The sequence below is a fragment of the Pollicipes pollicipes genome, unplaced genomic scaffold (assembly GCF_011947565.3).
Source record: "Pollicipes pollicipes isolate AB1234 unplaced genomic scaffold, Ppol_2.1 Scaffold_3087;HRSCAF=3621_pilon_pilon_pilon, whole genome shotgun sequence".
Taxonomy (NCBI): domain Eukaryota; kingdom Metazoa; phylum Arthropoda; class Thecostraca; order Pollicipedomorpha; family Pollicipedidae; genus Pollicipes; species Pollicipes pollicipes.
The window spans coordinates 40,261,116-40,283,153 of NW_023596225.1; the positions used below are offsets into that span (position 1 = coordinate 40,261,116).

Below are 22,038 nucleotides of genomic sequence, written 5' to 3' on the forward strand. Positions count from 1 at the left end.
GAGCCGTTGATAGTGTTCCCCTTTAATGGTGGCAGCATAAGGAGGTATGGAGGAGGTAGCTCAGTTCGTATGGCTCGGCTGCAAAACAAGCAGGCAATATTGCAGAGTAATATGCTACCACGTGCTTTGGTTTGAAAGTGCTCCGGAATGACAATGAGTGCGTGGTTTACCAATCTGTCGGATAAAATCAATTGAAACCAACAAATGACCTCCTAAAACACACGTCAGGTGTCGTAAAAGTCCGAGGAAGCCAAACATCGCCATAAAAAGTTCTAACGCTGTGGCTAGAAGGAAGCATTTGCAGCAAGTTCGGCCACTTCTGAAGCGGAACGACTTGAACCAAAGTCTGAATACCTTGTGGTCGGTGCTTAGATGAATATGCACACGGGAAATATACCCATTTTGTTGATCACACCACGTACTTCCGGACCGCGTTCGAGTTATTCAGCTCCGCCCAGTTAGTAGGATGTTAACATTCTGCAACTGAATTCGTGTGTGTATAAGGTCCATTTCTGATTTCGACCTGGTAAATGTGCGGCGTGTCTTGCAGGCAGCCTGCCGCCGAGTCGTGTGAAGCTAGGTCAACCACGTGATTACCGTCTCCACACATTTTTGCCCTCACATGTCCGCGGAGTGAGGCCAGTCGGAATCAAAGACCGCAACCATTTACTCTCAAGGAAAAATGTGGGGTAATCGAGCTAAATCCATGACCTTCCATCACTTTGACCTTCGAGAACCTTGCATTCTAGACCGTCGCCTGAGACGTGGACAGCAGCACACTGGCGTGTCTACTAGCAACACTTCAGGCGGCCGTAAAGACTTATCAGAGGTGGCGTTGACCTCGGCTGACGCTTTGACCTCGGCTCACGCTGACGCTGAGCCATTTACGCATCTTGTTCAGTGGTTCGAAATATAACTGGTCTTAGGCTACTTCCACGTCTTCCTGGGCTGGTCTGTAGCGTGACGTTCATCTCGAATAATTTAGATCAGGTCACCAGTACTGAGGATCTCTCTTACGTATCCTCTCCACTGCTTCGGAACCAGTGTACAAGGTTTTGTACAGGCCCAGTCAAGGACGCATCGCCGAACGCTGAGCATCACGTCTTTTTAACTCGAGCTGAATGTACATTGCATGTGGCTGGCTCGCCTTCTGTGTGCAAGCTTGCCGGAGTAATGCAGAACATAGGCATGTCCGTAAACATTTACCCATTACAAAACACGGACTTTAAGATGCTGCGGTGAGCTACGTTCTGTTACGGATCAAAGACGTTTCCTCGGCCAACCACGTCAGCTTGCACCTCATAGGCGTTTATTCCATTTGGATTTCAGCATGCCTTCGGCCGATGCATGACATTGCTGTGGGTAGGGTGACAGTCACACTATGCAGTCACTCTTACTTTTTATCTTACTCATTAATTATACACTGTTAATGTTGACATTAACATTCGAAGTTAAGTTGACTACAGCGGCATAAAGCTGACATCAATGTCGATTTGATCTGGCTGATAAGATATGACACATGTCTTCAGCACGGTCCCAAAGCGGTAAAGTGACGGTTCCTGCTGGCGTGCGAATAATGGACCGCATACAAACACGGACGCTAGAAAGCAAAATTGTGCAGTCCAAGACAACAGGAACAAATGCGTATATTCTCGCACGTTATTCCGAGGCTTGTGACTGCTGCTCTCCCATGGCACGGCTCTCTTCCAGACCAGTAATTATCGCCAGATGTTGGTGGACCCCGGTGCTTCCACACATAATCCTGTCGTGCCCAAGTTTTGCCTACATAATGAAATTTGCTGACTGCACGCTCATCAAACCGCCATCACGCCACCACCCCGGATTACCTGTGAAACAAAATGAGCCCACTAAATAAAAGTGAATGTCGTGAACAGGGGCAGCACGGTGGTAAATATTATTGCCGTCATTAGCACCTGGGCCATTAGATGATTTGCAATTTTGTAATCCATCATATATCCCTTACGCGCGCGACGTTCATTTATAGCGCATTATCCACCCAAGCGAAAACAAAGTTACCCAGATGCCTTGGGTTGATCACCATGGTAACCGGGAGATAGCGGGGCTTAGAGCCGAGACGACGCCACTTCCTGTGACCAATCACAGGATTATTCGTCATGCTTTAGACACGGGAGCGCAACCCTCTGGTGCAGCCTTTCCTAAATGAAATGACTCCTTTACTGGAAATTTCCACCATGTGGAAATTTAAATCCCACGGGCCCCAATCATTATCCAGTCATAGAGAGGTCAGATCCAGCGTTAGCCGACTTTTTGGGGGCGCAACGTTGAGTGTCGCACAACAGCACAAATCACGGCAGGACTATCCGCAGTAGCAGCCGACAGCAGAAATCGATGCCGCTGGACTGGCAGTGTTAGCAGCATTGTTTTCATAACAACCAATCCGACGGGGGTCAGTCGTCATAATCTAAGGACGATTTTTCATAGTTCGTACTAATAGCTGGAAAGTTAATATCGTGGGTTGTTTTGCCTTCATGATAATAGGCTAAAATAAATCGAGACCTCCATGCAAACATCAGAGCTCACATTAACGCCACCTATACTGGCAGTAAGGCACTGCCAGTGCACGCCGAAACCTAATTAGACCACTTGATGGAACATTTTGGTGTATCGTTATCGTTACCATCGGCGGCTTATACGTGGCCGAAGTGCATTTTTCTAATGAAGTTTACAATTCAGATGAACAATTATTTATACTTATATATTTTCATATTTATCATTGTTCGCATTTATATTATTTACATTTATATATTATACAATTATGTATATCTATATCTTATATCAGAGGAACAATGACGATAACAATTCAGCCTGTCAGATGAGCATAATTTATCTGCAAAGCTGTTGCACAATGCCGACTTTCACAGCCGGAATGTGGCAAACAAAAAATCACACACAACAGCAATATTAAACTACCGACAATAAACTCGAACCGCTATACGTACTTTGTCGATATGTTTTGCGCGACCCTGTGTGGATGCTGACATGAATTGGCTCTCATGTCAGCAAACTCCGGGTGTAAATTTAGAAGTCACCCAAAACTCCAATTTCTGAAGAGTCCACGCTGTTGTCCATCGGCAGGTCACCATTTGGACCCCGGAGGGCAGGCGAAGAATCGTTTCTGGATGGTGTCAAGTGCAACACAAACACTCAAAACTCGCATCAAATCGAAGTTCACACGGGCCTGAATTGATGCGGAACAATCAACCGCACAACTGAATTATCTCCCGCCCAGGCGTCTCGTCAGTGTATCGGAAAACAAACAAAAATACGCATAAACAAACATATGCACCTGAACATATACCTAGTCATCAATGATCATATCCCTATACACACATGGGCACGCATGCGCACGGACGGGCACGAGCAGAATGTCATCTCAAATCGCATTTGCATGCCGTTCTGTCTTGGGAAATGCTCTTGCAATTCATTTACACATATTGCATTGCTAAATAACCACCGTCTCTATCGGAGAGAGGTGCGCAATGATATGCGCCCATCATTATCCAGTCACAGAGAGGTCACATCCAGCGTTAGCCAGCTTCCTGGGGGCGCCACGTTGAGTGTCGCGTAAGAGCACAAATCACGGCAGGACTAACCGCAGCGGCAGCCACGTGGAGAAATCAATGCCACTGGTCTGGCAGTGTTAGCAGCATTGTCTTCATAACAACCAATCCGACGTGGGTCAATACCGCCACAGTCTAGGCGCCGTGAGCGAAGCGGCGTTCAGTGGCAGCATTCCAGCCCGTGTTGGACAGGCGGCCCTGAGGACCCCCGCAGTTGGCTTCGCGCCAACTTGAAACTGATGAGCGGAGATAAGCGCCCGCCCTACCTCCTTAGAATTGAATGGCGTCAGATAACAAGCGAGGAATCTTAAATTAGCGCAAGTAATTAGGAAAAACGTTGAAGGCTTCGTCTTCGCACCGGATGTCAATGGAATATCATATTCATGGATTCATTATCAGATCCATGAATCATCTGCGGTTTTGCTTTTACTCCGAGCGTGATTCACAGCCAACGGATATTGGGGCTGAATTCCGCAAACATGGCAGCTTCAAAGCCACCACCCGTCCAAGACCGCGAAGAAGCGATCTTCTCGCCCAGGAACTTGCAATGACAGAACCGATTTCAGGTAAATAAAGCAGCATGGCTTAGGCATTATTAGGCTTGTGCGGAAGACATCTAATGGTGTTTAGACGGCTCCTAACAAGGCATTTCTACATTCGCCAAATAGCGAAGTCGCTGAGCGGATTACTATGAGCACCTGCTCTCGCTTCGCAGAGATGCTGCCTGTGGAAATGCGATGAATATTGCAGTAAGTGGTGTCTCGTGCTTTTATCGGATGGTCACAGATCAGGGTTATGTACCAGGCGGATCGTTCTGGTCTGGAAAGTGAGGACCAGCTGCAATGCAACTGCAACGATATCAGGGACGCCACGTAGGCTTATCACGTGACATGTAACGTAAGTCAAAGCATGCGTCGGCCGACCACGACGGGTTTCGTCATAAAATGCATTACGGAATGATCCTCCGCCTATCAACGTCCGCAGTTGACACATGTTAAGACGTTAAGATGTAGGAGCGGATTGCGTTATACTCGGCATGTAGCGGCAACGGCAGGTCACCGATTCCACGCAGGCACCGCGTGCGGGTCGCCCCGTCGGTGCTGGAGTTCGGCCGGCTGACCTGCCGTACCGACAGCGTGTGACATGGTCAACGGCGCCACTTTGTGGCAATTCGTGACCAGCTTGTGACAACATGACGCAAACTGCACTCCAACACTGATACGCGTCGTTTATTTTCTCCTCAACGACGTTCTCCGCGATACACTCGCCCGCTCCGAACAGCCCAGCCTGCAAAGCACGCAACAGACGGCTGACTGCCATCAGACCGTGATTCATCGGTCGAAAACGCGCACACGTGGCAAACAACTGCGGCACACCTCATCCACAGGTGATGTTCGCAATGATCGAAGGAACACCGCGGCTGCCCTTCGTGTCCGCCCTCGAACATCCCAGAAGCACCACTGCGCATGCCACCCAGTGGGGCACCTCCTACGCGGCGAGCGCGGACGAGCGAGCGTGTTCGCCGCAGTCTCGCGGGGGGGGGGGGGGGGCGGCGCAGCGGCCGCCGCGCTGGACCCGCTGTCGGCGGGTGCCGAGCGCGGCGTGCCGAGCCCGGCGTGGCGAGCGCGGCGTGCCGAGCGCGGCGTGCCGAGCGCGGCGTGCCGAGTCCGGCGTGGCGAGCGCGGCGTGGCGAGCGCGGCGTGCCGAGCACGGCGTGCCGAGCCCGGCGTGGCGAGCGCGGCGTGCCGAGCCCGGCGGCGGCTGGCGCTACGAGCGCAGCAGGCGCTCCAGCTCAGCCTGGTGGGTCTTCAGCTGGTCGGCCAGCTCGCGGGCGTCCAGCGCCGGGCTGGCGTTCAGGTCGTTGACGTAGGCGGCCATCAGGTCCAGGCAGGTGGTGGCGAAGGCGCGTCTGCGGCAGCGGACAGCGCGACGGTCACGAGGCGCAGCCGGGCGGCGGCCCCGGCCCAAGAGGGCGGCGTCATCGGCTGGCCGGCTATACATCCACGCAGGGCAAACAGCGACGTGCACCTGCACGCCAGCAGTTTACGGCTACTTTTCCCGGTTACAAGGACAGCCCCATCGATTTCGCCCGAGAAGAAAGGAACGAGACCTCAGGAGGACGGAACAGGGCGGGGCAGGACGGGGCGTTAGGGTGTGGCGGGTCAGAGCGCAACAGAGCGGGGCGGGGAAGGGCGGGGTGCGTTGTGGTGACCTGTATCTTTGGACTCTGGCCGGCGACGATAACGAGCGCGCTCAGACCCGACGAGCAGGTCGTAGCCCAGATACGGACAGTCGGCGTAGCGCGCGACACGGCAACAGCTGACCGCGCAGACCACCCAGCGGCCGCGGCGTCACGAAGACAGCAGCCGCGCCATGGTTGACTACAACGGCTCCTACACGCTGGTGTCGTCCGACAACTTCGACGAGTTCCTCAAGGCCATGGGCGCCAGCGCGGTGATGCGAACGGCGGCGCAGGTGGGCAAGCCGACCATCCACGTGTCGGTCAGCGGCGACCACTGGAAGCTGCGCCAGACCACCAAGCTGAGCTCCACCAGCATGGAGTTTGACGTGGGCGTGCCGCGCCACCTCAGCGCGCCCGGCGGCGCGTCCGTGACCAGCGTCATCACCAAGGAGCGCGACCGGCTGATCGAAAAGCGCACCGGTGCCGACAAGAACCCGGAGACGGTGCGCGAGTTCACCGGCTCCCAGCTCAAGGTCACGCTCAAAGTGGACGATGTCGTGTGCGTGCGCGTGTTCCAGAAACAGTGACCGGTGTCCGGCTGCATGGATCCGCGCCCAGGCTGAGAATGAAACCAGGCTCATCCTGCCAAAGACTTGCACTGTGTCTTAAATCAGAAGCTGATGATGACGGTGACACGCAACCAAACGCATTCAGATGTCTGCACTGGTGGCCTGTTCCAGTCAGCTGGTACTAACAAATCCATATCGAATCGCTGAACCGATCTTCTCCAAGCGCACCCCACGCAGCCTGTGCTATGTGTTGAAACATGGCACGTGTACCGACGTGCTGAAAGCATAGTGGTAGGTAAGTAAATACTGACTATTACGTTACATGCAAATATAGAACCGTCCTTACGTAATGTACGTCTACCGATATCCCGCAGAAGATCCAGGCCAAGCAAGCATAGTGGGGGCGGGCTTCCTCTTCTTAAGCACTCCCCCAATGTGCAAAAACGACAAGAACTCGAGCAAAGGTCCTGCCGACACGCCGAGCCGCGTCTGTGCGCGTCGCAAGCTGCACGGGAGCACGGCCTCCGTGCGCAGAACACCGCCAGTCACCTGCCCACCGCCTCGCGCACTCAGCCGCCCACGTTTTCCCGACGTGGTCGGCGCGGGCGACTGGCACCTGCCAGGGAGTGAGCACGCTTCGGCCACGCCTCCTTCATAGCCCGCCACGCCCGAGCCCTCGCCGCGTGAGCTGCACCGCCAAGCGACGCCCCTGAGAACGGCGTCCGGCCGCTGGCCGACGCCGACGGGACTGACCAGCGATGACGTCAGCTGGCGACGCGCCCGCACTAAGCGCCGAAAACTTGATAAGCGTCCGGCTGGTGTCAATCGCTGTTGAGCACCGCCGCCTTGCCTGTTCTCGTCGGCGTCGAGCGAGCGCAGGGAGGGACGGTGCCACAGTCAAATAAGCCAGCGAGAGTGAGGCGGTCGGCGGCCTGCAGTCGGCGCTGAGCGAGCACGGGGAGGGACGGTACCACAGTCAAACAAGCCAGCGAGAGTGAGGCGGCCGGCCGCGCGCAGTCGGCACCCAGCCTCGACAACGACGCGGGCGTGGTGCTCACCGGCGCAGGTCACCTGTGGCTTCTGGGGGACGCGGCCGTCACACCACCAACGCCTCAGCCGTCAGCGGCGGCCAATGGCCCAAGACGGCCGCAGCCACAGCCACCACAGAAGTACACGAGCGAGCTGAACCTGAACCTGCCGCGCCCGTCCATCCTACCAGAGGGCGGCATCGTGACTAGAAACGTGTCAGAAGGGGCAACCGGCCCACCGAGAAGCACGAGAACGAGGCGGCCCGACGTCGCGCCTCCCTGGGGTCCACTGACGCACAGGTGGCGCTCGTCACCGGAGGTGGGGGCGTCATGCCCGCGGGAAGCCACAGGATAAAGCCGCCGGCCCATCTGGACAAGGAGCTTGACCGTGCGCGTCCCAGACATGGCCGGAGAGGGAGGGACAGACAGCAGCCGCTCACATACCGCCACCGAGCTTTCCTCCGTAAGACTCCATGCCGAACCTATACCTTCTTGTACGGGAATGCTGTAGTTATATTTGTTATATTCATATTGCATATATATATATATATATATATATATATATATATATATATATATATATGTATGTATTATATATCACCTTCTTTGTCACATCCATGGCGACGCCAACACTACCTGGGAGAAGCTGAGACGGAAACACGCTTTCACTCTCTTGAGATCAGTCTTACGGTGAGCATTGAAAAAACAGCTCTGAACATAAGCCCTGTAGTGAAACCACGACAGTTTATCTTAAAAAGCGTTAAGAAATACGGGTATGGTGCGACGAACATGAATGCTTGATTCGGCTCGATGATATCTGGGAAGACCGTATAATTTCGCTGTGCAGCACAAATGCGGAAGAGTGAAGGCGACAGTGCCCTTGGGTTTTAAATGAAGTTTTTGCTTAATCTTTTTCACTCGTCATTTTGAGCCGGCAGCCTCAAATGTTGAGCGTTGACTATATAAACAATGTTTGCTTGATAACGTCGTATAACCAGTGCATCCTGTGATATTAAGGGCAAACAAACGTTCAGCACCAGAACACTTAGAGCCATGCAGTGATGGGCACAATTAACGTTGAACTTTCTTGAAAAGTTGACTGAAACAAAGCTTGATCCAAGATATGCCGTCTGCTACCGTTTTTTCCGGCATTATCAGCTCCGAGTTTGTAAGCTGAGTTACAGACCTCCAATACCGCAGGAGGCACTGGTCAAACGACACCACTTGCGCCGCTCACCACATTGTGCACACACTGGTAACTTTGCCGGCACCTGGATTTGCAAAGCCGGACTTGTGCTTATCTCGTTTAAACAGTATCTCCTGGAAGATTAGAAGCGGATACACCAGCATGAGCATGAACTCCTAATGCCTAAACAAGACGGTAACCACCCAAAAAATCGTTGCATTTTAGTCACCTATTTAGTAAACTAAGTCATCTATAAAGTCAGAGCGATCAGACAACCGTCGACATGTTCGTCAACTGGCCCAAAAGCTGCGAGGACCTGAAACTGCTTCATCTCAGCTCTATGCAACGAAATGGTGAAACGTAACCTCACCCCTGCACCAAAGCACGGGTGATGCTGCAAACAGGGCAAACTGTTCCAAGAAGCTCCAGTAAACAGTAGGCACCTAGAGTAAGTGGTTAGTAAGAAAAGAGGGTAAGCAGAGGGTACCTAAATTTTTAACATATCAGCTGTAATTTTCTACCTCTTTCAACTCCCCTGCTATATGTGCGTTGGCATGCAATGTTGGTTTGGAAAACAATCACATGTAGGCGCACTCAGTGAACAATAGATCATGCAATCAATAGAACTTGGCATATTAAAGTCACCTTAAATTTCAAGAAAATGTAGGCTAGGACCTCACATACCCAGTATTCAACGCCATCCAATTAATGTTTCATGGCTTGAGCTTTGTAGGCAGTCTGGAATTAAAAGACAACCTGCAAATCTTGTGGAATTTCTTTCAGTATCAATCGGGCGTAGCCTTCTTTGTGCCGAGCCTTGCTTTCCGCACGCTACGTTCGAAAACAGGCGGAGACGGGGTGCCAAGCCGGCGGGCCCCAAAAGCTGCACCTCTATGAAGACCACGGGACTCGTCTGCGGGCGCGGCGGCGGTGGCGGCGCGCCGGTGTGTGTGTGCGTGTGCGTGTGCGTGTGCGTGTGCGTGTGTGTGTGTGTGTGTGTGTGTGTGTGTTGCGTGCGTGCGTGCGTGCGTGCGTGCGTGCGTGCGTGCGTGCGTGCGTGTGTGTCGGCGCCCCGGGCCGGACCGGTACCTCTCGCGCGCGGGCACGCCGCTCGGCCAGCGGCTGAAACCGGCCACGATCCGGCAGATGGCGTGCAGCAGGTGCAGGGGACTCTCCCTCCACGCGTCGTCCTTCTGCCGGTACAGCGACTGCAACACACCGACACGTACGCCGTCACGCGGCCGCGCTGCACGGCACGCCGGGTCCAGTCAGCCCCGCCAGTGGAGCACACCACACCACACCACACACACACACACACACGTGACACGTGACAGGGGGTTGGCGACCTCTCGGGACTGCTCGGCACGCCAGCGCCGATACCGCAGCGCACCTGAGACGCGTACCCAGATTGAAGCCAACCACACAGCTCATGATCGTGATACTGGTTGGGGTTTTAGGGCGTGCAGGCTACTAAGGTCATCTTGCGCCCACTGACCACACAGCTTATGGTCGTGATACTGATTGGAGTTTTAGGGCGTGCAGGCTACTAAGGTCATCTTGCGCCCACTGACCACACAGCGTTCGACTGTGCGTGCGTGCGTGCGTGCGTGCGTGCGTGCGTGCGTGCGTGCGTGCGTGCGTGCGTGCGTGCGTGCGCGCGCGCGTGCGGCCCGACGCACCTGATAGACGGCAAGCAGCTGCGGCAGCGGCACGCCGGCCTGGGCCAGCGCGGCGGCTGCCCAGCCGGGCGAGGGGTCCCTCCAGTAGCGGCACGAGTGCACCTCCAGCTCGTGCACGATCGTCTCCAGCGGGAAGTAGGCCGGCTGGCCGCTGTAGGTGCGCGCCAGCTCGACGACGGCGGGCGCGGCCGCCTCGGCCTCGGCAGCGCCGGCCGCCTTCAGCTCGGCGCGTAGCAGGCCGGTCCAGAGGGCGCGCACCAGCGCCGGGTCGCGGTGGCCGGCGCACACCACCACCGCCAGCTGGCCGCGGTGCAGGCCCAGCTGGCTGCACATCTCGTACAGCGCCGTCACGTCCAGCAGGCCGGCGTTCAGCGCCTTCGACTCGGCCGCGCGGCCGCGCACCGCCTCCAGCACCATGCGCTGCACGCGCGCCACCTGCGCCGCCGGCGCACGGTCAGACAACAAGCCATGGAGCTGGCGACACGCCGGCCGCTCACCAGTCGCACGTGTACAGCTGACACCCCTGGTCTTCCTATACATAAATGTGTAAGTTTTCATGGCTTCATCATTATAACATTTATACGATATAATGTATAGCCTTTTTAATTACGAGGTGGTCAAAGTCTACCTTGCCGGTTAACATGCAAGTATGAGTGACGAAACATTCATTGCAGAAATATGCACTCCGAAAAAACTACCACTGTCCTCAACAGATTTCTTAAAAAAACAACTATGAATAGAAATCATACTAGACTTGCATCTGCAATATATATATATATATATATATATATATATATATATATATATATATATATATATCGCTTTGGGTAAATCATAGCTTATAGTTCTACACTGTCCTAAATATTACAATTGTTACACATACGAATAATCGTTTTACATGTAGCGAGTATAAAGTGTGAATGGAGCATAGAGCGAAGTCCGTGACATCATATTTAAGTTGAACAGAGTACACGGAAGAAATAAATTGAAAAAATCATCAAAGGACACTAGAAAATTAAATATAAACTGCATATAAAGCCAATGAACAGGCCCTCCTCGAAATCCTTAAGACCAACGCCATTCTGCTCAACAATAACGACCGATTTCAACTCGAATATTTAACACTAATGTGTTCACCATGATCACGGCAAACAGCCAAACCGACGGCAAACAACTAAAACATGCTTATGTGACCTATTCATGGAAATGCCCGAACGCAAACTGTAGGCTGCTTGACATTAGCAGCACTGACGTGACAGGCCCATCATCATGTTCAAAGAAAAGTCTGCCTCCTAAATTCATAAATATGTGCGAAATATATATATATATATATATATATATATATATATATATATATATATATATATAATCACACAACCTAACAGATGGTCACGCTATCAACAATGATAACACACAAGCACACTGTTAAAGTATCATGATAACGGTCCCATTTCTCAAGAGCAAAAACAAAAGCGACACATATTCCCCACAAGGGCGCAACAGAGCTGCACAGCACACATCGCTGTACGACACCGCGAGTCACGGGGAGCGCGGCTATCTCGTCAGCATCGTCATCCTGCGGCACCACCCACCTCCATCTTCTCTTCGAGCTCGTGCAGAAACTCGCCCTGGCTGGCGGCCGCCGAGACCTGCATCTGACTGGACTTGACACACAGAATCGCCCGGGCCAGGTACTCGATCCGCTGCTCCAGGCTCACGTCCGACCTGTGCCCGACCATGTCCATCATGACGTTCATCATCACGCCCGTCATGGCGTCCCTCGTCACAGCGGACGACGGTCTCGAAACAGGTGAATGCGCCGGTTGGGGGGGGGGGGGGGAGGGGGAGAGGGGGGAGGAGCATGACGCGCCTGCAGCTTTATCCACATCCCATTGCATCACTGGTCGGAAGGGGGAGGGGGTCCTGCCACGCCACGTCACGTCAACAACACATGACAGGTCACATGCCATATCACGTCACAAACATAGCTTTTGAAGAGTCCTAGCCCCCACAACAAGCATCCAACAACAGCTTGGCGCTACGCCCGCGAAGCAGGCCGCTCCGCACCGGGGCGTCGAGGAGCGGCGCGCGAGGCGGCGCCACGCTCGACTCACCCGTCACGCTCGGCTAGCTTGGCCAGGACCTTGGCGGTGGCCAGGTGCTGGCTGTTCATCTCGTAGTATTTCCAGAGCAGGTCCAGGGTGTCCACGCTGGTAGGGGCGCCCGAGACGCGCGTCAGGAAGGGCTCGATGTAGCGCGACTTCACCTGGAGGAGTGGGAGGGGGGGGGGGGGGGGCGTCAGAGAAGGCCCCGACCGAGCCGCCACCTGCCCTTCAGACGGTATCGGCGGCACGGCACCGTCTCACGCGCCTGTCCACCGACAACCCGCAGCGTCCGAAATAACGTACGCTGCTACTAATGACAGCGTGAAAACAGCGTGTCGCCCGTGTCGTCGCCGCCCCCGAGGTATCATGGTTTGAACACCAGCGCCAGCACGCAGCGCGTTGTTGGCGGACGCGCTCGTTCCGAACCCAATGTCAAATGGGTTACTTTCGTTGAACACAAGTCTGAGTATACATTTTGCTAGGATAGCACTTGAGTTACACACCAAGCCCTGCACAGTGCGACGCCACCACCATGACCACACTACCCTAGTTTAGTCCCATTTTAACAAAAGAGAACACCCATGAGCCGACAGAAGATAGTTTCAGCCAGTTGTAACGCGAGCAGCCCGGTTTTGGTGGAGCGAGGGAGTTCTCCGAGCGGACGCGGCCGACGGCGGCCAGTGCGCCGGCCGGACGGACCTGCAGCAGCCGGTCGGACATGCCACTGGTCATCATCCAGTTGTACAGGGCCACGTGCAGCAGCTCGTCGGAGGAGGCGAGCACCGCCTCGATCACGAGCTCGGCTCGGCGCCGCGCCTCCTGCGGCTGGTCGGCCGGCGCGGCCAGCGGCGGCGGGCCCGGCCGCGCCGGCACCGGCGACTGGCGCTGGCCAGACTCCGCCAGCGCCTTCAGAGACGACAGCATCTTCATCACCTCGTTGTAGCACTCGAACCTGCCGCGAACACGGGCAACATGTCAGCCGGAACAGCACGGCCAGCACCACGTCGTTTAACACCGTCCTGCCGCCCCGTGCCTACCGTGACATCACGACACAGGGCACGGGCCCCGAGCGTGAACCCCGACTCCGAATGTTCGCCTTGGCGTTTTGAGCCCTCGTCACGACCAGGTGTTCTGCATTGCTTGAGGCCGAACACACCAATTTGGCTGCACGTGCGTCTGAATACCAGGGGCGTATGCCATTCCAAGTACCAGGACCATCATCCCGAGTTCTGAGGCATTGAGTTCGGGTCTGAGTTCATCCGTCCCGCAGCATGTATATGCCCGTCCATTCCACAACACATGAACTCGGGGGCTGTGGCACGAACTTTCTGAAGGCCGGCAGGCTAGAATTCATAATGGGGTTCCACTGTATAGAGGAGCCTCCACTGCACCGACAGGCCTCAACAGGCTACGGTTATGTCAATGTTTCATGCATGACCTTGTTTAAGCCCTGCCGCTGTTTTGTAATGCAGTGCTCAATTTCAAATGCATGCTTCCTGGGAACAATGATGACGTCCCTTTTTCACAAAGACAGATACCGCTGCAGCGCAGTTGAGCCAAGATTTCTGGGAATCAGTGTGGAAGCACAATCAAGCAGGTATCAGCGCGTGTCAGCACAATGCTGACGCCTGCTTGATTATCGGTACAAGCACAATCCGTATCGGAAGCACAATCAAGCAGGTATCAGCGCGTGTCAGCACGATGCTGACGCCTGCTTGATTATCGGTACAGCGCCAGTGTTCATATAGTCTCATTATTTCATCAACACATCACAATTATGGATTCCTTTATTAGTGGTGTCTTCTCTGTCGCGACAGAAAAATGTCACGTCTCAGGACGAGTCGATAGGTCACGCCCTTATACCTCGGATTTGAACGAAACTCGGTTACAACGGCAATCAATAACGGCGAACACCCCGTCACCCCTTCAAGTCTCCCAGTTCAAGCGTTTCCGGTTCATACCTTCTGCAGTTTCCTCTTTGCAGTGGTTGAACGCTAAGAAATGCCAGTCACTAACTCACGAACCAACGGGTGCATACACAATATTTTTGTGGAGAGGTTAGATGGTAGGTGAGACACTTTGACATGGGGAGGGAGGGGGTGGGGGGGGGGGGCATCAGAAACAACCATGGGGCTCTAATGCCCTTCCTCACTGCCGGGGGCAGCAGCTGTACACCCGCAAAAAAGCTCTAAAAGCTCCTAATCCCGAACTCCGCTGTGTTTCAGTGAGATACCCTTAGTCAGATATATTATTTTCGCGCCCGTTGATGTGGAGTTTGCCACAGCGGGGGTGGGACGAGGATCACTGCGTGTCTATGAGGGTTACTTTCCACGAAGAGGACCACTTTTGGTTACCTTAGGCATTTTATGAGTTCCAGGAGACGGTCGGAAAGATACCAAATTCATCGGAAAACACTCTATTGGTAAGACATCATCTATTAAAACCATCCCAAAACCACCCATTATGCAATCTCATTATGCAATCTCAGCTACGCAATCTCAGGGCTCATTGCCTGATTTCTAAACATGGTTTGTCCATCATATACCACGTGCATCGTGTACACGGTATTGCGGGTGGATTGTGCCACGTTCGTCGTGTTGTGGGTCCTTCGTATTTCGTTCCCAGATATAATTCAAATACTCAGATCAGCACATCATTATAGCACTTATTTTCAACATAACCATCATTAAGTAATTCTAACAGCCATCATCATAACGAGGGCGCCACAATCGGTATCAATTCTCCGCACACAGCATAAGCCGAGGGCAACAACACATATTTTCATCCAAAGTAAATTATACTGTGAGTATATAACAAAAATGTTCCAAGGGAGTAAACTCAACATGTTACATGTAACTTGGCGAAGTAACTGAAAGGTCATCAGAGTGATGAGAGTGGCTGCAAGTGCCTTACGGAACCGTTCCACATTGGAGGACTGGTGACTTTATTCCAAGCCATTCATTTGGCGTGATTCAGTGCGCCCGGCAGTGCTGCATCAATTCAAGGTTTCGTTAAAATCCGCTGCGTTGATGATTATTGTGTTAATGTTAACTTATCGTACGAATTCGGGTCCTTTGACGACCTCCGACTGAACTCCAGACCGCCACATGCAGGGCAACCATACAAATCATGACCATGAGAAGGACCCCAAGGTTTCCAGAAGACTCGATTTTTAACCTGATTCACACTCACCCGGGCTTGAGCCTGAGTCCGCGTCTCCGCTCCTTCAAAACTGCTCATATAACGCTGACTTGCCTGCGAAATCAACCGTTTCATTTGATCCGCGTTCCAAACGATCGCGATGCGGCGCTGGCTCCCTGCCGTCCCGAACCGGCCCCCGCCGGGGCCAGCGGGTTTGTACCTGGCTTTGAAGGCCTGCCCGCCCTGAACGTCATCAGGTGGCTCTCCCGCGCGGTAGTAGTGTAGCGCCGCGTCCTGCACATCACGCTTCTCGGCGGCCGCCAGCACCAGCTCCACCACGCCCTCGTAGTCGTGCACCGACTGCAACGGACGACACCCCTCAGGCACGCCCCCTGCGGCGCTAGTCAGACGGAGATTTGCGCCCCGTGGTCCTGCTATTGGAGCATGTCGTGAAGGGAAAAGATCAGGGCCCGCAGGCTAGCCAGGTTGTTAGTAAAGCAGCATAACAAGGCACTCAAATATTTTGACGTGCGAATGGCTTAAGCACGATATTCTAAGCATGTTTCGGCTAAGTACTTGATGTGCGAATGGTGTAGGTACGACATTCTAAACATGTTTCGGCTGAGTACTTGACATGCGAATGGCGTAAGTACGACATTTTAGGTATGTCTCGGCTGAGTACCTCACTCCATGGTTGAGCTTATTCTAGACAAGGAATGCTGGCCACATAACGGATATACGAGGCGAGACGCACCTAAACTAATTGTTTTGTAAGGAACAGTTTGCTGGCAACGCAACAAACGGACGCCAAATAATGTAACAATCCAATTTGGGTAATGCATTCTTCTGGTCTGTGATGACTGCCACATTGTTACACAACTTACATGTTACAAGAAAATACATGACTTCACCAGCCAAGAGAACGGCCGTTTTTTCACGACCCAAGCTTCCCAGTCCGCGTGCCGCGCCAGCAGTGCGGTATTCTGGCCCCTAAAGCAGCGCCGCAGCCGCGATACAAACCGCTGCAGCGACCGCGCCGCAGCGCTCCCCCACCTGGAAGTGCTGGCAGACGACGGGCAGGTTGAGCTGGCCGGCCACCTGCTTGGCCAGCCTGAGCGCCTCGCGCACCAGGCGCTCCCGCTCGGCCGCGGAGGAAGCGTCGCGCGCCGAGACGAGCATCTCGGAGGCGCGCGAGCTCAGCTCGTCCTCCTCGCGGTAGACGGCGGGCGCCAGCCTGCGCAGCTCCGCCGACACCGCCTCCGTGCTGGCGTTGTCGTTGAGGTAGCGGCCGATGAGCGCGTTCACCAGCTGCGTGCACATGGCGCGGCCCGACAGCGTGAGGTCGCGAAGCGTCATCAGCCGCAGCGCCGACTGGTCCTCCTTGCTCAGAGCCTCGGTCACCGCCGTCGTCTGGTGGTCGGTGATGATCTTCAGCAGGCCCAGCACCTGCCGGGAGGGGGGGGGGGGGTGGGATGACGTCACCGCGGACAGCTTCAGCCCGCGGGGCGAGGCTCTATAAACGCACAGCGGCAGCACCCGTGATTCGTGTTGCACTGCGCTGATCAATGTTGTGTTATGCCCCTGCGACACGCTTGGTCTATCGCTTTATGGTTGAGCCCGTCCTAGAGGCGAGACGCTGTTCGTTTAACGAACTCCTGCTTTGAGACCCACCTTGGAGCCGGCAGCCGTCCATATATGGGTAGCTCTGCACCGCTTCAATGCATGAGGTTTGTGAAAATTTGAGATATGCACCTTAGGCTGGCTCCGTCAGACAAGCCCTTCATTGTTTATCATGCGCTGACTCCGAAAAAGCAATATAGCACCACAACGTCTCGGTGCTTATGATGTGCTGACTCCGAATGGGCGGTACGGTATTTGAAAGTCTCGTCATGGGGCTACAATACCAGGGCGCATTTCACACACGTTGAGACTGGATACCCGTTTCCCGCAAAACGGAACTGCAGGTCCAAAACGCAGGTCATTCGATGCGCAGTTTCAGGCTACCGCTGGCCGGGCGGGAGCACGGGTCGGCGCCTCTGCCCCGCCGTCCCTCACCTGTCTGGTGTAGTCGACCAGCTCAGCGAGGCAGATCAGACTCTGACGCTCGGCCGCCTGCGCTTGCTGGCCGCGGCCCAGCTGAGGCCGCGCGGCGCCGCCGCCACCACTGCCCTCTTGCGGCAGGAACGAGTTCATCCGCTGCTGCAGCTGCTGCGTGCTGACCGTGTCCACGTACGGCGGTGAGAAGATGAGCTTGTGCTGCTCCATGAAGCGGGAGAGTCGTTGCAGCTGTCCGCACAGCCAGTCCAGCTCCTCAGAGGTGGCCGCCGACAGCAGGTGCAGCTGGCCGGGCCGCGGCGAGAACTCGCGCACTACGCGGCTGGCCCACAGCGGTCGCAGCAGTCGCGACACGTACAGGTACAGTCCGTCGTGCTTGCCGGAGAAGAGTTCGACGGGCGCGGCCAGCGAGGCGTCTGCCGAGAGCGACAGCTGCGGCAGCTGCGACGGCGGCCCGCGGCCCGGCTGCGGCGTAGACATCTGCTGCGGGTGGAAGCCGCCGAGCAGGCTGGTCGAGTGCAGCGAGGCCGGCGAGACGGCCGGCGCCGGCGCCGCCCGCGGCTCGCCGCCGAACCGGAAGAAGGCGCGCGCCGCCCAGTCGGCCACCCGGGCGTCCTGCGGCGCGTCCGAACACGCCAGAATCAGGCACGCCGCGCACGCCTGCGGCTCGGAGTGTAGCACGAAGAAGGCGCGCACCGCGTCGGCGTCCGGCCGGCCGGCGTCCTCCTCCAGCAGCACGCGCAGCTGGTCCACCGGCCGCAGCTGCTCTAGCACCTGCACGCCGCGCGACGAGAGCGCCACGTAGCGGCGCGGCAGGCGCGCGTGCTGCGTCACCACCAGCGGCGGCTGCGGCCCGTCGCCGGCCTCGGACCGCATCAGCTGCCGCTCGGGCAGCGGCTGCAGCGCCCACGTGTGCCCATCGAGCGGCAGTGTGCTCTGCAGCTCCGTCAGTCGCGGCGACACCGGGAAGGCGTCGCCACTCAGCAGCCAGAGCACGTCCAGGTCGTCGGACTGGGCTGCCAGCAGCAGGCCGGCGCCGGCCGCGTACCGCGCCATATGCAGGCCAGCCGGCCGCTGCGGCGGCGCATTGGCCGCGAAGCCCGGCGGCAGGCGGATGTGGCACAGCTGCAGGGTCACGGGCCGCGAGCCGGCGCCGCCCGTGCTGAAGTACAGCCGCACGCCCGTCTGCGTGGTCACCACCAGGTGCACGAGCCGCGACTCGGCCGCCGTCACCGGCGACACGTCGATGATGGGCCGGAAGTTGGACGCGTCCACCGACGAGGCGATGCCGGCCGCCGCCTGCGCGATGGAGAACTGCGACAGCGCCGCCACGCGCACCGTCTGCTGGCCGTCGGCGCCCAGGTCGTACACCTGCACCGTGCCCTTCTCGGAGCGCGTGTAGAGCACATTGCGCGACTCGTCGACGACCAGCTGAATCAGGGGGTCCTCATCCGAAAAGGCGGCCGCCAGGAAAGTGGGCACCAGCACGGACAGCGCGCTCGACGAGTGATTGATCTTGCGGCAGCGACGCGAGAACCAGCTGTCGGTGGCCTGGTACACCAGCTCGTACAGGCAGCCGTCTTTGGCGCCCAGGAAGACGCGGCCGGCCGGCGTGCCGCCGCTCGTCGTCACGTAGGCGCCGTCGCTGGCGATGGCGAACAGCGGCTCGGGCAGTACGTGCATCTCGGCCGGGCCGGCGGGGTCGCGCGGCCGGCCCAGCGTCACGCCCAGCAGCACGATCTCCAGCGGCGTGGCCAGGCAGAGCAGGTGTTGGATGTGAGACTGAAAGACGCCGGGCCGCGGTCGCACCATCGCCACGCTGAGGATGGTCTCGCTCATGCCGTCGTAGTAGGTGAGGTCGCCGCCCGACTCGAACAGCCACACGTATATGTCGTTATCGATAGTGAGCCAGGCGCGGTTCAGCTCGGGGAACAGGCCCATCATGCAGTTGCACTGCAGGTGGTTGAAGTGCTCCACCAGCTCGGCCGGCAGCGGCACCTTCTTCTGGACGGCCAGCTGCTTGAGGCGGAGGCCGCCCAGGCTGGGATAGTCCGCCTCCTGCTGACCGCTCACGGTAGGGCAGGCCTGCTGTGCGATCCGCAGCCGCTCGGCCAGGCTGGGGAACTGCGAGTCGGCCTGCAGCAGGCGGTCCAGGGTGCGGCCGGCCGACTCCAGGGCTTCCGGAGGGCCACCGCCGGCCGACATCATCGGCCGCAGCGAGAACGACAAGCCCACGGCGGGACTGGCCGGCATGGCAGCAGCTGTGACCTAAAAGCAAACATCATCGACTATGTGACCAATGTTGCATCCCTGTGTTATGCTGTGTGAACATTTGGCAGCCCACTGCACACTGCACCATCTCAGATGGAACAAGAACATTTTGCTTTATACTTATTTTGAAGATTTAAATTGCAAAAACAACAGAGATCCAGTGCCCAGTTCTCGCTCCAGCCAATTTTATATATCATACAAAAGCCTGCGACACCACCACTTTGATCTGGCCTCAGCTTGTGTGTGCATGTTGAGGCATACATACAATCAAGTAAACATCTCTCAAGCAACATCAATATTAACTATTTTGAAACATAAATTAAAACATCAAGCACGAGTATGCACTTACACAGGACAATGTTGGTGGTCAATAAAGGCACAAATGAAACAGAAACTTGGATATCAAAAATGAGGATCCCTCAAACAGGACAATGTAGGTGGGTGATGGGCATGCATGCCCAAGACAACTGCCCAACCCCCATAGCATCAAAAACAACAGAAAAGCTTTCTAACATAAAGATTACTAACACAAACTTTAATACATGAGTACATTTTAGAGGTGTTCAGCAAGGCTGGTGGACACTTTCAGCTGATAGCATGCCAGAAATACTAAGACACCAGCATGCAAGACATGACAGATTTTGACAAGATCTTGTTGGCACATAGTTGAGGCAAGAATTGTTAGTTGGAGCAAGTTTTAAAAATTATGTGCCAGGAATTTCAAACTTGGGGTAGGCCACATTATTTTGGCCTACCACAAGGTACCTTGAGACAGGTATTGAGCTGGGGCGCAGATCAGATGGTACACAAAATATGATGGAATGACAGCCTGTAGAGGCATGAGATCCTTAAAAAATGAATGGGCTTTATCCACCCCAAGTGTGTCACCACTGTTTTCATTGCTGCCACCTTCTCCTGTGAGGCCCTGGATGTCATGGATTGTGCAGCACCCTTACAGAAAGATCAACTGATGAAATTGAGACACTCAAACAACAAATATTATGCAAGCACATAGCATTTTTATAGTACCAGCTTCTATTGCTTGCCCCGAGTTGCTAAGCTGCCTGCAAATGATAGCATGCCAGATAAAACTGTGTGAGCATGGCAACCCTGAAACCACACAATTTAGCTCTTTCATTGCAAAATGTTGAATGCATTTTTCAATGCCATAAATTTGATCATGTTGGAATGTAATGCAAAACACCAGGTGGTGAATTCAGCGTAATAATGGCCCCTCTCAGCATGGCAGCAGGGATAATTAGCAGGTGGACATTACATTGTACACAGTCTTTTGAGACCCCCAGTCATCAAAATAGCAGCTCCTATCCAAGCAGGGCAAATGGCTGCCCCACAAGACCAGGACCAGGCTCACCCTAGAAACCCCTTTAAATGGTATGCCACCTTCTGAAAGCTTTTCTAGATATAAACAGCAACTTAAATTGTACTCAAATTAATCTATAATCTATTAAGATCATTTTTGCCACTTTGTTAGCCAACAGCCAATCAGCACATCTCCTATCACCACCCACTCTTGATGTATCAGTTAGCATTAATGTGTTTCCATATTATATGCTGTTTATTTATATTATCTTCATATGTTTTTTTTAGTTGTATTTCATCTGATCTACAACAATTTAACACTTTGTTCAATGATTATAGTAAATACATGAGAAAATGTTATGGTAATTCAATATCTTCCTTTCAGAAGCATTGCCAAAGTGTACAATACATAACTGCAATGGTGAAATTATATCAAATTACGGCATTTTCAATGAAGTTGATCATACTGTATTATGATTATATACCATTGCATAATATGCTGCAACGATTTATGTGAAAATTAATTATAAAAGTACATGGAAAGATGAAACCCTGACACTTATAGTTATATCGCTCACACGGAAATCATTCCACAATGGGACACAGTATTTTGGCAGCACTCTTCATCCGAGACGTCACTGTAGCAAAACGATATGAAACCACTTCACTAGTCCGCTTGTCGACACCAGTATCCCGTCAAAACTGTGGTGATTCAGAACAGAATCAGAGGCACACATTCAACCCGCAAAACCGTCGACAAAGTTAATCTATTCCGCTTTAACAACTTACACTCCGCAACCTTCCCCAGCACTCTCCACCTCGTGGCCATCAACCGTAAACACCGCGCACTGGGGCAAATCAAACTGTTCTTATGTGCGAAATCGGCGCACTATTCGTAAA

At 54.6% G+C, this 22,038-nt stretch overlaps 2 protein-coding genes across 2 annotated transcripts; one reads left to right on the forward strand and one right to left on the reverse strand.

Moving 5' to 3' along the window:
• Nucleotides 1–5,369: 5,369 nt before the first annotated feature.
• LOC119090155 (nuclear pore complex protein Nup155) lies at nt 5,370–21,957 on the reverse strand. The gene is made up of 10 exons (XM_037212946.1): nt 21,928–21,957; nt 17,548–19,815; nt 16,546–16,938; nt 15,713–15,852; nt 13,051–13,303; nt 12,361–12,512; nt 11,839–11,971; nt 10,247–10,681; nt 9,657–9,775; nt 5,370–5,511 (listed from the first exon to the last, which is right to left on the reverse strand). The coding sequence occupies exons 2-10, from the start codon at nt 19,798–19,800 to the stop codon at nt 5,370–5,372; spliced, it is 4,020 nt and encodes a 1,339-aa protein (XP_037068841.1). The 5' UTR covers nt 19,801–19,815; nt 21,928–21,957.
• Nucleotides 5,900–6,439, forward strand: LOC119089767 (sodium/calcium exchanger regulatory protein 1). The gene has a single exon (XM_037212580.1). The coding sequence runs from the start codon at nt 5,976–5,978 to the stop codon at nt 6,369–6,371; it is 396 nt and encodes a 131-aa protein (XP_037068475.1). The 5' UTR covers nt 5,900–5,975; the 3' UTR covers nt 6,372–6,439.
• Nucleotides 21,958–22,038: the final 81 nt, after the last annotated feature.

Excerpts from the sequence above, each read along its gene's own strand:
- LOC119089767 (XM_037212580.1), top strand. The coding sequence starts at position 5,976 with ATGGTTGACTACAACGGCTCCTACACGCTGGTGTCGTCCGACAACTTC.
- LOC119090155 (XM_037212946.1), bottom strand. The coding sequence starts at position 19,800 with ATGCCGGCCAGTCCCGCCGTGGGCTTGTCGTTCTCGCTGCGGCCGATG. Across the intron at positions 16,939-17,547 it reads TGGTCGACTACACCAGACAG|GTGCTGGGCCTGCTGAAGAT; the intron begins GTGAGGGACGGC and ends CCCTCCCGGCAG. Across the intron at positions 13,304-15,712 it reads GGGCAGGCCTTCAAAGCCAG|GTTCGAGTGCTACAACGAGG; the intron begins GTACAAACCCGC and ends TGTTCGCGGCAG.